The sequence below is a fragment of the Ascaphus truei genome, chromosome 1 (assembly GCF_040206685.1).
Source record: "Ascaphus truei isolate aAscTru1 chromosome 1, aAscTru1.hap1, whole genome shotgun sequence".
Taxonomy (NCBI): domain Eukaryota; kingdom Metazoa; phylum Chordata; class Amphibia; order Anura; family Ascaphidae; genus Ascaphus; species Ascaphus truei.
The window spans coordinates 133,925,988-133,943,776 of NC_134483.1; the positions used below are offsets into that span (position 1 = coordinate 133,925,988).

The following is a 17,789-nucleotide window of genomic DNA, read 5'->3' on the forward strand; positions in this document are numbered from 1 at the left end:
AGACAAAAGTAATACAAATACTAAAAAAAACATATAAGTGGACCGTCTCAAAAAACAGTAATATCAGCAAAAAAGCTGTAGGGCAGTGAAGGGATTCTGCCGGTCGCGCCGGGTCGCACCGGTGCCTAAAATTGTCTTAGTTCGCAGAACCGGTGCAACCAGCCCTACCTTCCCCCATTAAGAACTCCGCTCTGTGTCCTGCTGCTTAGCTGTGCGAGGACCCCATGCGGAGAAGCACTCATCCGCCGCTCGGCCACTATCACCTCCTTCACCTTCACGGTGCCGACTCAGGTAAGGGGTCAGGGGGTTGCAGGGGGGGTGTGGAAGCCCAGAGTAAGCCCAGTTGTGCAAGCTGTGGAACCCTTGCGCCACTCCTGGCGTCGCTTGAAGGAGAGAACCTGCCTGCTGCTGCTCCGCTGAGAACAACTTTCTGACTATCAGGTAAATGCTGCAGTCGATCCTTTAAACAACCGGCACCCTCTTTCCCTCCCCCCCCCCCCATTGCACTGGCCCCCCCTGGTCTCCCCCCCTTGTCTCTTTCTTCCCCCCCCCCCCAGTCTCTCTGCTCCCCCCCGTTTCTCTTCAGTCCCCCGATCTCTCTTTTCTCCTCCTGGTCTCTCCCCCCCCTCTCGGTCTCTCTCCTCCCCCCTCTCGGTCTCTCTTCCTGGTCTCTCCCCCCCCCTGGTCTCTCCCCCCCCTGGTCTCTCTCTCCCCATGTCTCTTTCTCCCCCCCCAGGCCTCTCTCCCCCCATGTCTCTTTCTCCCCCCCTTGTCTCTCTTCTCCCCCGGTCTCTCTTTATCCCTCCTTGTCTCTCTCCCCCCCACGCGCAGTCCTGTTCAACTGAATAAAACATTTTTTTGTTACAAGTATCCATGAAATCCATGTGTGCAAAAATGTATTGAATTGTATTGGTTGCCTCTGCTCTCTCCCCCCGCCTGTCTCTCTCTTTCTCCCCCATCTCAAGCTCTCTCCCATCTCTCTCTCTTTCTCCCCCATCTCTCTCTCTATCTCTCCCCCTCTCCCTGTCTCTCTCTCTCTATCTTTCCCCCGTCTCTCTCTCTCCCCATCTCTCTCTCGCTCTCCCCATCTATCTCTCCCATGATTTATTTAACAAAAATAAAGCTAAAATGGAGAAGCCATGTGTGAAAAACTAAGTATGTGCTGTGTTATAGTGAAAGAAATAGGCGCTAGCACTAATAGTGATCACTAAAAGATAAAGTGAATATAAAAAATCATCAAGTGATGCAAATGTGTGGATATTCAAAAACGTGACAAAAACGTGACAATAATAAATGAATTAAGACCCCCTGCTCAAACCCATCTGGCAGGGACTGGTTTCTCTGGTCCCCAAGTGATAGAGTTTCGTTCGCAATCCAGTGGGAGCATATAAGGGAAATAAAACAAGAAACAATCTAAGTGTAGACAATAAAACAATGTGAATTCAGTCTGTGAACTTCTTTGCTCTTATGTATATACACAAGATCTCAGTATTTAACGGGCAACAGGGAGCAGTTAATGGATGACAAGAAGAGCTCCTGGTTCAGAGAGGATGAAGACGTCCGATTACAGCAACATGATGGTGCATGAAACGAAAAATATATCCATAGTGCAGACCAATCACATAAAAAACGTAACTTTATAGGGGTTCAAAAATGCAAACTTACAATAAAAACGTTAAAATAACGCATGTATCACTATATTGTGATGGAAGAGAATCGCTGTGAACACCTGGCTCACCCCCCACCTCCAGTCCAGGACATTGTTCCAGAAGTCTTGTGGTTTGTTGAGATGCAACTTTGCAAACCTAAGCCGTGCTGCCATGTTCTTTTTAGAGAAAAGAGGCTTTCTCCTAGCAATCCTTCCAAACAGACCATACTTGTTCAGTCTTTTTCTAATTGTACTGTCATGAACTTTAACATTTAACATGCTAACTGAGGCCTGTAGAGTCTGAGATATAACTCTTGGTTTTTTGCAATTTCTCTGAGCATTGCACGGTCTGACCTTAGGGTGAATTTGCTGGGACGTCCACTCCTGGGAAGATTGGCAATTGTCTTGAATGTTTTCCACTTTTGAATAATCTTTCTCACTGTAGAATGATGGACTTTAAATTGTTTGAATATGGCCTTATAACCCTTCCCAGATTGATGGGCAGCAACAATTGCTTCTCTAAGATCATTGCTGATGCCTTTCCTCCTTGGCATGGTGTTAACGCACCTGAGTGCTCCAGACCAACAAACTGCTAAAACTTCGGCTTTTATAGAGGTGATCACACTTGCTGATGACCAATTAATCAAGGGCATTTGATTAGCAGCACCTGTCTGCTACTTAGCATCTTAATTCCTACGGAAGCAATAAGGGTGTACTTAGTTTTTTCACACATAGCTTCCCCGATTTTGGCTTTATTTTGTTAAATAAATCATGGCTGACACGGTGTAATATGTTATGTGTTGTTGTTCTTCTGAGGTTGTATTTACCTAATTTTTAGACCTGCTAAGGAACAGTTGATTGTTATGTCCTGATATGTAAAACTATAGAATTCAAAGAGGGTGTACTTTATTTTTCACACCACGGTATATCCTTTGTATGTTGCATTGTTTAACTAAGCTGCTAATAAAAAGCACCGATCTTTTAGATTCAAGTTACATTATTAAATGAGCAGTTTGCCGCATATCTTTCGGTCAGTTTCCAATGTAAACATGGGGATGCATTTTTGAACAATATACCCAATAACCTTTCACTAGTAGGTATTTGCGTTCAATCCTAGCAAAAGTGCAAAGGCAACTGCAACTCATTCATCATTGTTCGAGATACGCACAACACACACAAATGCTTGCTCGACCCACACCTCTTCTTTGCTCCATGCTGTTTCCTCTCTCCTTGGCCCCACCCTCAGGCTTTTGACAACCAACCCTTGCTTGCCTAGTGATGTCTGGAAAATGTCACAAGAGCTTTCGCACTCAAATGAAGTTCACCAAACCATATATGATTTTGGAGCTTAACAATTATCACCCACACATGGGTGCAGGACTGGTTTATCTAGTCCAAGTTTTAAGGCTTTCCTTTCCACAACAGAATAAAATGACTCAAAGTCCTTGGATTATTTGAGAAAAAATGTAATAAAGCATCTGCATTTAAAATTTCTTCCAAAATAGAAATATGGTGTTATTGCCTAGTCAAAAAAAGCTTGTGCTTATTTCACAGAGTTTGAAAGATCTTACTTGTTGGAGGACATGTGCAGACGTACACAACGGAGACTGTTGTAAGGTGAAATCATAACAAGGCTTTATTGTGCCTGTCGCTTAAAACAGCAAAAAATCAACATAAGTGAAATAGTGAGCCAAACAAAGAAAACCTATCTCTGCTTTGGAGACTATCTACACATATAGCTCAGCCCTCTCTGACTGGGTTGGTTAGCTAGGCTCTTTACCAGCCCCAAATATATAGCATGAAATAAGCACATATAGAAAGTCTCATAAATGAAAGTCTTATCTGTTCCTTATGGTTTGGAGGGGAAATCTTCTCTGTCCCTGGTTCAGCTCCCTTTTCCTCAGGGTGTGTCAGCATTCAGGTTTTGAAGTTTCCCCTGTGTCTTGAAAGCAGCTCTGCTATTTCTTCTGACAGGGCTCAAGACAAGTGTCCCTTCCTTGGTTCAGCCCAGTTGTGGACTAAGGAATCTCTGTCCTGTATCCAAGGTTCAGCTCAGGTGTGAGCAAAGGAGTCTCTCTTCCTGTCTCAAAAGACAGGCTTTTCTAAGCAATCAGGAAGGTGGTGTTAGTTAATTGCCTACCAGCAGTTAACCGCCACACTGCTGGATTAGAGGCACATTTGTGAACAGGGATAAGTCCCCTGTTACATACCTCCCCTGTTTGTGGGAAGCTCGGGCTTACCACGGCCAAAGCCCATCCTTCCACTCTCATTCGAGATCTTTCTGTGACTTGAATGAGAGTGGATGGAGGAAGAGAACCCTCTGTCCCGCTGGGATTGGAGCCCTTTCTCCAGTTTATTTTTGTCTCATCCCGAAGGTGCTTGAGATCAGCACTCCTCAGTCGCTCGAGGAGGACTTTTCCCAAGTAAAGTCTTTTTACCAAGTGCGCGGTCATGAGATTTCCGTTGCGTCGGGCACTCCTCTTTTTGTAGACAAACTGTATGGCAACAGTTGTAGAGTAGTTAGGACTAGCCCTTCGAGTTTTCCGCTCCTGAAGCGGTCTTTCTGCACCTCCCCCTCACAACGGAGTCGCCAGTTCAGCTTCTTTGGGACTGAGTTGCACCTCCACCTCCCTTTCCAGAGAACGTTCTATCTTTTCAGCTTCCTCAGCTAAGGATTCTTCTGGCTTTGATTCTGCACACCTACCTCTGTTTGTTGCCTGTTGGGCAGCTGTAGTTTGGCTAGTGCTTTCTTAGGTGGCTCAAACTTCGTAATCTTGTTTTGAAGGTGTGTGGAGTCCCCAACTGTCACTGTACCCTTGTCCTCACGGGCATTAGTTACTGTGGGATACCGGTGCTTGGGCAGAGCCAATACCTTTTTCCGTATTGGAGGAATCTGTAAGTTACTGGTCTGCAGAGTCTCAACCTGTTTAGCAGCCTGCAGCTTTTCTTCCTGCAGCGTTTGCTGCTTCTCTTCAGCATACTGGAGGTGTGTACGCAGACCTTGCAGTTGGTTCTGCAGTCGGTGCTCTGCTTCAAACTTTTCCTTGACTTCGTCTGTCAACTGAAAATTTTCTTCTTTCAGTTTTAAGTTCTCTCTTTTTAATCTTGAATTTTCTCCTTTTTCAGTCTCTGTATTATTCAGGGCCTCTTTGCAGTCCTCCTTCCATTTAGCACATCTGCTTTGAGAATGACAATCTCCTGGCGTGAGACTTCCTTCTCTAGGTTGAGGGTCTGAAGCTCCTTCTGAGAGACTTTGAGATCTGTATCAAGATTGACAATAGTTTCTTTAGCAATGTCCAGCTCCTCAGTGAGACTGTGTAGTTCCTTTCTGGAAACTTCCAGGTCTGTGCGGCAGCTGTTGGTCTCATGATGTGAGGCATCCAGTGCTCTGCGGAGTGTCTGAACCTTTTTCTGAGATACGTCCACCTCTATCCGGACACTGTTGACGTCCTGTTGTGAGGCATTCAGCTCTATGCGAAGAGTGTGAACCTCTTGCTGGAAGACTGTCATCCGCTTCAGTGCCTCCTCATACTTCCACTTTAGCGTAGCCACCATTTTATCAGATTGGCTCTGCTTTTCATCCATGGTGGAAATAGTAGCATTTGCAGTATCTAGCTCAGTCTTGAGATCGTCCAATTCTGTCCTGGCTAAAGAGTAAATTGTGAGCACATCTTTTTGTAGCCTCACGTTATTTTTCTGTAGCTCTGTGTAACCATCTTTCTTTTGTTTCAATTGTTCACGGAGCATATCACAGTCATGCCTGGCATTTTTCAGTGCATCTTCAGGGCTGGTCAAGGGATCGTCACTCACTGGTTCCGGCTCCACTTCCCTGGGATGGTTGGTTGAGGGTTTCTTACTGTTGGCACCGGACAGACACTTCTTTGGGGTATATGACTTCTGCCTTGGGCCCTCTGGATATTCGGTTAACCGCGGGACGAATTCTCCATTTTCTCTAGGCTGCAGGGCAACTCGGTCCCCCTTTTCCTCCACAGGATCTGCGGACGTGTCTGTTCCTTCCACGGTAAGTGAAGAACCGCTTTTCTTTTTTCTTTTTCTGCTTTTCTGTTTTGGATGACTCCGTCCCATCCGGAACACTGGGGTCTCCTTTATTTGATACTTTAGCAGCTTCATTATATACGCCAGGCTTTTCTTGCAGTTGCTTTAGCTAACAGAAATATTGGGTGATCTGCTGCTCCCGCTCTTTCTCTTGTCGACCATATTCGTCATCATAGAGGGCGGTCTTTTCTGTTCGTGCCAAGTTCAGGCACCCCCACCATTCTTGGGGTGTTTTGTGGATGTGACTCGGTTCAGGTTCCCCGTAAGAGATGTCTTCCTCTTTATTGGACTGGAAGGGCCACTCTTCCGTGGGGTAGGGATCATTACAAGAACGCTGCATCTTGTCCTCCATTTTTAGGCTATCAGGTATAATTTTCTTCCTGACCTCAGGAGGCGATATTGCAGCTGTTGCCACTGTATTTGCTAGAACCCCCAATTGTGGTAGTCCTACAGGTGGGCATATTTTGCTTGTTGAGGTCGTAGCTCTCACAGGCATCTCTGTAGACTTTTCTTTCTTGGGTAAGTTTTACAATATCAGCAGTACTGTGCATGCATTTTCTCTTATCAGGTACACAAGATGTGTAGTTGCTAGGTAAAAATGTCTATTTGCTTTACACCATTTACTTGCTAGGTGCAACCCCTCCGCTTCAGCAACAGAATTTGGTTTTCTGATTCTGTTCAGTAATTTTCAGTCTCATCCTTGGGTATTATGGCATTCACACTTCGGGTGTCTTGTTTTACTCCCAAGACACATAGGTAGACTTTTTTTTTTTTACTTGCAGAAAAAAAACATTCTTTGCAGTGGACTATTTCTTTCATTCCCGGCAGGGTGACTCAACGCTCAGCAATTGGCTTTGGAATACCTTTTACACAGTTCAGCAATCCCTTTTTCCCCTGTAGGGCAATTTTACACTCAGCATTTGTTTGCTAAAAATTCCCCTGCTTCAGCACAGTCTTGTATCAATTTTCACACTTTTCTGCATATACTCCATTCACAGCTGGTAGCCCTATGCGGTGTGGCAACCTTTATTTGCAAAATCAGTACCGCTCGTGGGTCACCATCTGTATTCACTGCTTCAGCGAAACTTTTGAAAACAACAAACACCTATCCCTTTTAAAGGGCTGACTCACTTCTTGAACCCTGACTATGGCTGGAAGGCAAAACCCCTATTTCAATGACCATATTACACTTTGTGATAGGCAAATAAGGTTTAGCTGCTTCAGCAGTCTCTCTCCTCTTGGGATTGGGGAAAAGAGTCCATCTGTGCTTTTGTAGGTTTCAGTGCAGTGTAAGTTTCCTGCCTGGGTGTGTATCCCTTCAATTCTGATCTCTGCTGCAGGTGAATCTTTGTTTTTGTTGCTCAGGTTTGTTTGCAAGACTGTATGCAGGCAAAAGCAAAAAAAAAATTCCACCGGCAATCTCCGGCCCTTTAAACTTCAAAGGCCACCTCTCATCCCAAATTTCTGACACCATATGTAGGAGGACATGTGCAGAGGTACACAATGGAGACTGTTGTAAGGTGAAATCATAACAAGGCTTTATTGTGCCTGTCGCTTAAAACAGCAAAAAAATCAACATAAGTGAAATAGTGAGCCAAACAAAGAAAACCTATCTCTGCTTTGGAGACTATCTACACATATAGCTCAGCCCTCTCTGACTGGGTTGGTTAGCTAGGCTCTTTACCAGCCCCAAATATATAGCAGGAAATAAGCACATATAGAAAGTCTCATAAATGAAAGTCTTATCTGTTCCTTATGGTTTGGAGGGAAAATCTTCTCTGTCCCTGGTTCAGCTCCCTTTTCCTCAGGGTGTGTCAGCATTCAGGTTTTGAAGTTTCCCCTGTGTCTTGAAAGCAGCTCTGCTATTTCTTCTGATAGGGCTCAAGACAAGTGTCCCTTCCTTGGTTCAGCCCAGTTGTGGACTAGATCGGATAACCCAGGGGGCCTCCGGCGATGCCGTGAGGAAATCCGCACAAGACGTCAGATGTACAGAGGTGTCCCGTTTGTTTTCCCGCTACGCATTGCGGTTTTCAGAGCCTGTGCCTCTTGCAATATTTTGACCAAAATGTCTGAGTTATCCGAGGTATAACTTGGGTTAACAGTGGACAGAATGCAGGCAGAAACTGAAAATTAGCATCATCCGGAAACTCGTCAGCGACCACAAGTTTGTTTTTTTGGGGTCAGGTTTTGCCACACTCCGATTTTATCAAAGGTTTGTAAGTGTGCCTTTAAGGTTCTTCCAACTTAGTCAATGTATTAATGGCAATACTGTTGCATGTGCTTTTGTCTTTTAGATTTGTTTGAAAACTGGTTCACTCCATAGAAACAGTTCAGACCCCACAATTCACCTGGGCTATTTTCCCTATATTCTTTTTTTTTTTTTTTAAATACTGAGATTGTGTTAAAAATTTTAGCGCCGATTTTTATTTTTGATGTACAGTATCAGGTAGACAGGACATTTAACATTTTTATTCACTATTTTCACTATTTATTTTCATTATCACTACACCATCTGTAGATCACTGATACATATTTGATACATATTTGAATTGATACCCTATTTCCAAGAATTATCATTAAAATTGACATTAACGATTACTCATGTCACTGGTATGATTACCCATGGATGTTTGAATGCTTTGCTAGCTTGGATCTTTCTCCTTTTGGCATCACTTATTGTAACACAAAAGCAGACAAGAAAATCCTTATCCTAGAGATCTTACAAAGTGGAATGATGTGAGACTTAGAGATATTTACCTGCTAAGGGAAGTACATGGTGATTGTTATAAGAAACAGGAATTGGACACAACCATTTCACCATAGATGTTTAGCTGCCGATAGACACTAAGCCACCACCGCTCACATGGGGAGGTAGGTGAGGAGTTCAGAATAGGGTTAAGGTTATGTAAAGGTGTTTAGGGTACCACAGGTTAGCAGGGCAAGGTTTAGAGTAAGGTGATAGCTGCAGCCAGTAGTGCCATGTCCCCCTGGCATTTAAATGTTCTAGACATGAAGCAACTGGATGTGGGACAGTAATCATGAGTCTAGGCCACTAGTAGTCAACCTTTGAGCAGAGGCACCACTGATCTTAAACCTCACTCATCCCCTACACATCAAACTCACCATTTCTCTCTCCCCCCTCCCGACACACATCCGCTTGGTTAATCATAAACACATTAAAGTTCATTCCTACACACCACAGCTTCTTCGACCCTACAAAAGAACACTAGTCTCCCTCACATCAGCTGCTCAAATGACACACATTGTGCACCATTTGGCAACGAGGCTCCTCTATGCCTTAAGCAGAGGGCGCATGGTAGTTTCTGGCATAAATTGTGACTCCTCCCCCTAAGCTGCTTAATGTGAATGCTCTGATGTTACACAGGGAACTGGTAATTTAGTACAGCAAGGGGAGCAGGACAGTATTGGAAGCTCCAAGCTGATGTGAGGCAGCCAAATTTAAAGGATCTGGATATTAGGCACATTATGAACCACTGTACATGATTTTGATGGAACAAACATGCTCTTAATTCAGATAAGCAATGTAGGATCTCTGCAGATACGTTGTATAAACTACCATCAATAGGACAAGTCAGGCTTTCGTGGAAACAATTTGTCTAACCACAGGAAAACAAGTTGATTAATGCTGAAATATTTATTGCAAATACAAAAATGTGATAGCTGGACAAGTGCACATTGTGATTCTGGCATTTACAATTTGTACAGATTATACTTGGATGAATGTCAGCACACCTTCACTGAACCCTTTGATAAGAAATTTTTCCATTATAATAGAAAATAATGCTATATTTTACCAGTACTTTGAGGCACTCACTTTCAGGTCAGAGTAAAGCAAAGGGCTTAGGCTGTACATTCCCCATTACAGTACTTGGATCAAAATGAAAAATGCAATGCCTCAAAGACTTGGAGAACCAGAGTAGCCAAGAACATACTGCCACTTCTACTAATGACAACCATATTATAATACCGTAAAGTACACTAATGCCATCAGACTCCTGTAATCTTTGTGAAATGTCACCTTTTGATAAAGATTTATCCCAATGTAAATAGTGTGGAAAAACCATGCTCTAAACAGCAAAGAACAATAGAGTTTAAATTACGTACTCAATAAGGCTCTCGCATTGCTTGAATCCTTGTTGCCAGTCTCAATCCTTTCAGGATGACAGCGCTTAAAAAAAATAATGAAATTCAGGCATACATGGCAGTTCATATGGAAGGGGCATTTAGGATCACAATGAGAACAGATTTCTTTTTAAGTGGATTGTAAACAGTGACTCAAGTCTAGTGTTAAGTTAGTGATGAAGAGGAAAACCATGCTTGCTTAGGGTTCAATTCAGTCTTCCTGGCTGGTTGTCTCAGCTCCTTCACATTTGTGCTCACCATGCGGAGACCCAGCCAACTGGGGGTAAAAAGGACCAACCAGCCAGTTTAGTGGTGTGCTGTTGACTAGATAATCCATTACATCATCCAGAGAAGCCTTCATTTTTTGGAGCTGTCCTCTGCTGGTGGTCAGGAGACTGTCAGACACTTCTCTGAAGGAGGAGGCAGAGTGGAAGTTTTGGTAAATATCTCCAGCCATGGCACTAATACTATGAGCTTTGTCTTGGATGTTCTGTGGCAAGCCGTGCATGCTGGATACCAGAGAGAGACATGTGGTCTGAAGCTGCTGAGACATGTTCTGGGCAATTGCTAGTGTATGCGATTCAATGTGCTGTGGGAGAAAAAGCCACAATAGAACAGTTAGTCCTCTGTACACCAAGATTCAACTGAAACATTTCTATTAATATACTGTCAATTAAAGCACAAGAGCCACTGTTATTGCAATCATGGCTCACTAAAATGCACTTCTATTCAACCTAAAGCTAGTACTTTTAATATTGGCAAACTTTCATGCGTTGAAAATGCTAGTGCTTGTTAATGTTACACAACAAATGCAGTGCTCAGTACTAGAGACATGTCAGACAGGAGATTTTATAGTCGACAATTCAGTGTGTTCTTTAAGTTGAAAAGATAAATTTGGCCAGCCAAACATTTTTATGACTGTACACTATATGTCCCCCCACAACAGAATTTAGGTATTAAGGGTTGGTCATCATTTCTCCTGAACACCTTTCAAGTACAAATGCAGAAACACCAGATTTACCTCAGTATTTTGAGCCTCATCAGTATCAGACTGTCCTGTGCTGCTCTTCCATTCCACCCATGAGTTGTAGAGTTTCTCTTGAGCATTGTGCATCTTCTGGTTGGCGCTGTCCATGTTCTTCCTTGCATACTCAATCTAGAAAACAGCAGCACAACATGTGAGGCTTTGGACCACAAGCCAAAAGTTCAGTTATCTGAAGATTAGGGGCAGTCTCTGCTCTGACCAAGAATAGTTGCAGCTTTATAATGGTGACATTTGTAGATTGCCAGAGACTGGCACAAAAGAGAAAGTTTAAATTGCCTGAAAGAGTTCTGCTTTAAAAAAAAAAAAAAAAAAAAAAAAAAAACCCACACCCCATTGGAGAAAAATCTGTTAACACTAAAAGTCTACGATCATACATGTCTGCACCACCTCAGCCACTGGTTTTACTGAATTGGCTAGGAACGGAGATACTGAAATTCTTGCACCTACCAGGTCAACTGTGTGATGTAGCTGAGAAATTGCTTCCTGGCTTCTGCATTTGACATCCTTGACCCGAGTCAGCGTTTGCTGGTAGGCACGCTTGCGAAGTTTTGAAGAGAGTGACCCCAATCTGATGTAGTAGTTGGGCTTCTCTGTTCCCACTTCAAACCCTTCAAGATTTGTGGCTTCCTTGGCTAAAGAAGAAAAAAAAAAAATAAAAAAAAAAAATAACACATTTAGGGTTAAGTTTGGAGTTGTCAATGATTTATGTTTAACCATGCAGGGGTTCCCCCCCAGTAGTCACTACATCATGCACAAGTGAGGTTTTACAACTGTCCAGTGAATGAATGGAGAAGACTGAGGGGCTGTGTCATGTGACAGCACTGCCAGGGGGGTCATGGCACTGACCCTCAAAGGGTTAAGGAAGATGTAAGCGAAGTTAAAATATACCAGATCTCATGTGTATAGTGTGAGCTTCCACCCTTGATGATATGTGCAGGGTGTAGCTAGATGAATAGTCCTCCCACTGGGATCTATATCTGCTAGTTGGAGACACAGGTGCAGTCACTTGCCTAGTCTATAGAGCGCCTCTCATACATGTAAGTATGAGTTGTGTAACGAATCTACTAATGTAGTGACACAAGATAAGTGGACCCGGTAAGTATCTACAGTAGTAAACAGTCACTAAGTACAGGTGACTGTTAAGTGTGGCCAACAGTGAGGCAATCCGGATCGTGGGAACACTACTAGTGTCCCTAGTTAGTGCTAGTAGCAGGGGACACAGTCTTGACAGTGATCCAATTACACACACCAGTTAGGTGTAAATATAATAGATACCTTCAGAAGTATACCTCTTAGTAGCACAAAGAACAGGTGACTGCTACCACAGTGGATACAAGGAGACCAGTAGTACAGTAGTGTCTACTTACACATGAAAATGTAAAAAACAGTATGAGAGACTGGTAGCATAAAAATCGCAGGAACCGTGGCAATGCTAAATAGCTGTTCACCCAATTGCTAATGCTTGGTGTAATCAATAGTAGCCCGGTTACTGCTTAGATAACTCGTTTCAGATAAACGCTAGTATACAGCTCCGTGTAGAGGCGCTTGTGTGGGACTGGACGCGCTCCGATCACGAGCTTTGGTCCCGCCCCCTTGACGTTATGACGTCACTGCCCCCAGTAGTCACTACATCATGCACAAGTGAGGTTTTGCAACTGTCCAGTGAATGAATGGAGAAGACTGAGGGGCTGTGTCATGTGACAGCACTGCCAGGGGGGGGTCATGGCACTGACCCTCAAAGGGTTAAGGAAGATGTGATCTGGATTTAGATACTTGGGCACATGGCTCAGTATATAGTGCTGTTACCCATTCCAGTACTTATTTATAAGTTCATTAGGTACAGTCCAGAGGAAGGCCAATTGCAAAAGCTCTGTAGATGGAGGGTATCAGAAGTGATCACACTGTTGTACATCTTGCCAGAATCCGGCTATAACCAAAACAAAGACACTGAGCAGGTTGAAAGCGCTTACCCAATTCTTCCTCCGTCAGCGGCAGGTATTGATCCAACAGAGTCTCAGACTTGGTCAGCGCAGTATCAACTCCGCTGCTCACCATCTGCACAACACTGCTTCCCAGGACGGTGTTAATGCCGCCATTCACAACAGCCTTTGTCATTTCCACACTTCCATGGACAGCACCTTTTGTTTTATCAACAACCCCTGTAATGCTGTGCATCACTGTGTCTTTGGCACCAGCCACTGCATCAGATGCATTGGAGACCATCTACAAAAGAGGATAAGATTGCAAGGCAAGTGACAGATCATGTGAGGTGCCCTTTATCCCTCATCTGCCAAAATGACTATTGCCAAAACAGAGGTACCAGAATAAACCATATAAATCTGCAATAAGCCACAGCCACCAGGGAGTGACAATGTATGAAAACCAACTGCACTAGACATACATGATCTTTTGCACCTCATTGGTCATATTTTAAAATTTGGCAAATAGTTTACGCTCATTGAGTTACCTTATCACTAGGTTGATGCAGAATAGGCAGCTTCTCTTCAATTTTATCCAGGCCCATGCAAGCATAGTTGTTGGCAATTGCAACTAAAAAAGGGAAAAAAAACTAAATCCCTTAGTCTGATACTGATGGCATAACTAGATTCTACAGAAGAACGATAGCAAAATAGCCAAATCCATTTTCAAAAGAAGCAGGGGAAAGGCAGTGTCTAGTATATGTAGTAAGGGAAATGTCAGACCAAACTAGTTACTTGGAAATGCACCACACAATTTATCTTAGTTCATATTGCAAGTCTGAAACTTACACATTCCCAAAACTCAGGCCAACAATAGAGTCCTAAAATGATAACACCACTACCCCATCTGGCTCACTTCCATACACCATGAAACAACCTCAGATTATGTTAAGGACCTGCAGTGTCAGTCCTGAAAAAACATTTGTAATTAAATTATTTAAAACCAAGATTGCCAGGAATAATTTGTGCATATAAAAACCATCAAGTGGGGCAGCACCATTAACTTGCAGAAGTCTAAATAACCTTTTTTGTTCAGGGAGGGAACACTGATGTGGGAAAACGACACCAGGTTCACCATACAGAACAAACTTGTCCGCAGTTTACACAACATGACACTAATGTCTCACAGACAAGGTCAAACTTACTTTGAGGCTCCAGTTTCTGTATGATGGGCAAAGCACTGGTGATGGCCACTGAGGTGATGGTCTTCACACTCTTCTCTGCCACATCACATACAGACATCAAGTAAGGATGGTTGTCTTTGGTGTTGACATAAGCAGACGACACCATATTGTAGGTGGAGCTCACCAGTGGCAGGTTAACCAACCTGGCCACCACATTCTAGGAACAGAAGGATGCAAACACAATGAAACAAAGCTGCATGCAGTGGGATGTTCAGTTAAAATGCAACTAGTGCAGAGCGTACAAATACTCATTAAACAATGTCTTTCTGGGGCCGTTATGATAAACCAGAAAGGGTGAGGAAGCTATAACAAAATTCAGGACAAAGAAAGGGAATACATCACCCAAGACACAATGCACATACCTGCTGTTGCTCCACTATTGCAGTCATCTTGTCACGTGAGACCTTAAGACAAAATAAAACTAACATTAGATCTCAAACAGTGCAGGTCATATAACTACTGAGATATTGCTGAGAAAGCCACCGCAGACATGTACTGAACCCCAGATCTGAGCCGCACGGAGGCTGGGAATAGGGATACAGGAGATGCTGCAGCCCCCGGGTTTATACATTGATGATATTTTGGAAATGCATGTATAGGACCCCCACCCAAAACTAATGTTCATGCACTACTGCCAATCTGTATTTAATATACAGTGAATATAGTTTTAGAGAGTTCATAGCAAATATTACACTGGGACTATTTAGGAGCCCTGAAAAGTCTTTAAAGAGTGTTTGTTTTAGACGTGCATTATTACTACATGGAAGCAACATATAACGGCAAACAGATACTCAGGGAAAGAAAAGTCCAAGCTAATGAGACTGCGGCTTAATAAAGAAAAGGATCCGGAGTCAGAAAAATGTTAAAACGGACGTGCCAATAAACAGCAGCCAAGCTGTAAAAGTGCCGCCCCGAGACCAGCAAAGTATCCACTCACCGGAGTACCCGCTGCAGACACAGATCAGCACAGAACTATCGCTTCCTCCGGACAAGTTCACGTTCCACTCTCCGAACACTGACTGGAGCACAGCTCTGAGAGCAGATATTTATACCCCGCAGGCCACGCCCTCCTGCTCCCGCGAGACTCTCTCCTGAGTCTGACAGATCTTCCCTGTTATCAGCTGGCTGGGGGAATAGCGAAGTGACGTCACCGGGCAGCTAGCTCTGCATGTGTCCCTGGTGCTGGGTAAAGGCTGCTAAGGGGCAGAGATCCTGGCGCTGTGTGTGTGAGACTTATTGCTGCAGCTTCATTACATTAACATACAGTGGGAAATGGATACTTAGGCTCCACTGAACTGTTGTGCTGTCTGTGTTATCTTTATATTGGGAGAACGGAGATGTTTATAACATATATTCTTTCTGGGCGTGTCCTCAACTTTTCATCAATCAGCCCCTTGACAATTTTAGGACTGAAGAAAAAAAACCTTTTCTTTTGACTTTTAAACTGTGCCTCCATATATAAAAGACTTCATAACTTTGGTTCTTTTTAATAAGTTTTAGGCCTCGGACATAGTACAGGTGCATGAGTGCGCGACTGAGGGTGTGACGTCACACGCGCCTGTACGCGCCAAGATCCATGGCCTGCATGTTTGAGTGATGAGGGGCGTGGCGAAGGTGTGCCGATTAGTCGCATTGCAACTGTTACAAATATCTATTTGTTATTCTTGCGATTCGCTATCAGCGCAAACACTGTTTCTTCGATTCAACCAAATTATATTTGGATATTTGGATTAGACCCCTTACCACCTTTGAGAGCCACCTTTGAGAGCCTGTTCCAGTTGGGTCAACACCACAAAGGGACAATAGCCCAATTCTACCAGACTCTAATACATCAATACAAGGGGCAAGCAAGCAAATATATCTCAGACTTGGAAAAGGATGTGGGAAGCCCCCTAGAAGTTGAGGACTGGGAGGAAATATATGAGAGGATAGCTAGAGCTTTTCGGTGCTTAGCAGCTAGTGAAACTAATTTGAAGGCTCTTCACCGGTGGTACTGCACGCCTGCACGCCTACATTCTTTTTTCCTACTAACGTCCCCTATGTGTTGGCGCAACTGTGGACAACTGGGCACGTTCAAGCATATATGGTAGTCCTGCCCCAAGATAATGTTGTTCTGGGGAAAGATTAGAAGATTAATAAAAGGGTATTAGGATTAAATCTGACACGGGATATGGAAACCAGACTTCGTTTAAAACAAGTAGAGGGTCTAGAGAGGAAGGCAGACCATCTAATTACACAAATCCTGTCGACAGCTAAAGTAATGATTGCAAAATACTGGACACAGAACGACACCCCACCCAACACAACAGTAAAGCATAAATTGAACCTTATAATGAGTATGGAGAGACTCACTAGTTTAATTCATGATAGGTACAATAGCTTTATGACAACTTGGGGCCCCTGGGAGACCTATATATGGCAGAACCCAAACTGATTCACCTCGAGAGACCAGATCTGACCGCTGTAAGCACTGACTGAAAAAGACACCAGCTTGGGAGTATGTATATGTTTATTTGATTGTATGCTCCCTGCATTGAGACCAATGAGGATGCAACCCCCTACCCCTCCCCACCCACCCTCTTTATTTTCTGTACCCACCCTCCCTTTCTTTATGTTTTGCAAAAATAATAAAATACAAGTTGAAAAAAAAAAAATTCAAGAAGGGACATCTTTTACTTTCTAGATTTAAAATCCGATTCGTAAGCTCCACAAAAATAGTCCAGCTGATTGTGGATGGTAAGAAACCTTAAATCTTTGTTCAATCCTGTAATAAAAATGGTGGGGAATATTATGTATTTGAATCAATCGGGTGCTGCAGGGGTTAATGTAACTACAGATTTATTTTAGAAATACAATATATTGGGTTTATGATAGGTCAAGTCTCTTCCTGGGACTATCCAGAGCTTCAAAGAAGACATCATTGGTGGGCAAGGCAGCCAACAGAAAACTTTGGGTCCAAGAAAAATGTAAGGAACAGGGCCCCCCACCTCATGGTGTACCCATCGTGTATAACCTTGGGAGAGGGTGAAGGAGGTATGGGTCTGTGTGGGGAGCAGGCTATGGGCTTGGGAGAGGGGACAAACTATGGGCCAAAGATAACACAAAAAAGTATGTATAAAGCGTATTTTTTAACTGATAAAATGTGTTATTTTTTAGCAGTGCAACATTGGTGTATTGCACTATAAAAATAACGCTTTTTTGGTGGTAATACAGCATTTTTCTTAGTAAAGCAGCTTGATATATTCGGACCTATGTCTGCTGTCCCCAATAATATCAAATGCAGAGAATTTCTCACAGATCTCACCCGTCATCTGCAATAGACATATATTCTGTACATGCTCACGGAGTCTACAGTATATTGAGAATTATAGTTTCAATTATATTAGCGTTAACCTAGCGTAGGGTAGGGCTTGAGCAGTGATTGAGGTTAGCATTATATATATATATATATATATATATATATATATATATATATATGGTATAAATCACATCTGCACAGGGGGAAGGGTAGGCTGCACTCACAGATTCCAAGTTACCTTGTTTTAAGTCAAGTATTTGTCTTAATCCATTGTAACATCGCCCAAAGAAGAGATTGTATTGTATTGTATTGTATGTCTTTATTTATATAGCGCCATTAATGTACATAGCGCTTCACAGCAGTAATACACGTGGTAATCAAATAATTAACAGATAATATAAATAACAGAACATGGGAATAAGTGCTTTAGACATTA

General features: G+C 43.1%; 1 protein-coding gene across 1 annotated transcript; it reads right to left on the reverse strand.

The window, feature by feature from the left end:
• Positions 1 to 9,344: 9,344 nt before the first annotated feature.
• Positions 9,345 to 15,318, reverse strand: LOC142492378 (perilipin-2-like). The gene is made up of 8 exons (XM_075595025.1): positions 14,993 to 15,318; positions 14,418 to 14,459; positions 14,017 to 14,212; positions 13,360 to 13,442; positions 12,863 to 13,115; positions 11,340 to 11,524; positions 10,869 to 11,003; positions 9,345 to 10,436 (listed from the first exon to the last, which is right to left on the reverse strand). The coding sequence occupies exons 2-8, from the start codon at positions 14,442 to 14,444 to the stop codon at positions 10,059 to 10,061; spliced, it is 1,257 nt and encodes a 418-aa protein (XP_075451140.1). The 5' UTR covers positions 14,445 to 14,459; positions 14,993 to 15,318; the 3' UTR covers positions 9,345 to 10,058.
• Between the last annotated feature and the right edge of the window lie 2,471 nt (positions 15,319 to 17,789).

What these genes read in the sequence shown, in the direction of transcription:
- LOC142492378 (XM_075595025.1), bottom strand. Translation starts at nt 14,444, where the DNA reads ATGACTGCAATAGTGGAGCAACAGCAG. An exon ending in CAATAGTGGAGCAACAGCAG is followed by an intron (nt 14,213 to 14,417) that starts GTATGTGCATTG and finishes TTCTGTTCCTAG; the next exon opens with AATGTGGTGGCCAGGTTGGT. An exon ending in ATGAGGCTCAAAATACTGAG is followed by an intron (nt 10,437 to 10,868) that starts GTAAATCTGGTG and finishes TTTCTCCCACAG; the next exon opens with CACATTGAATCGCATACACT.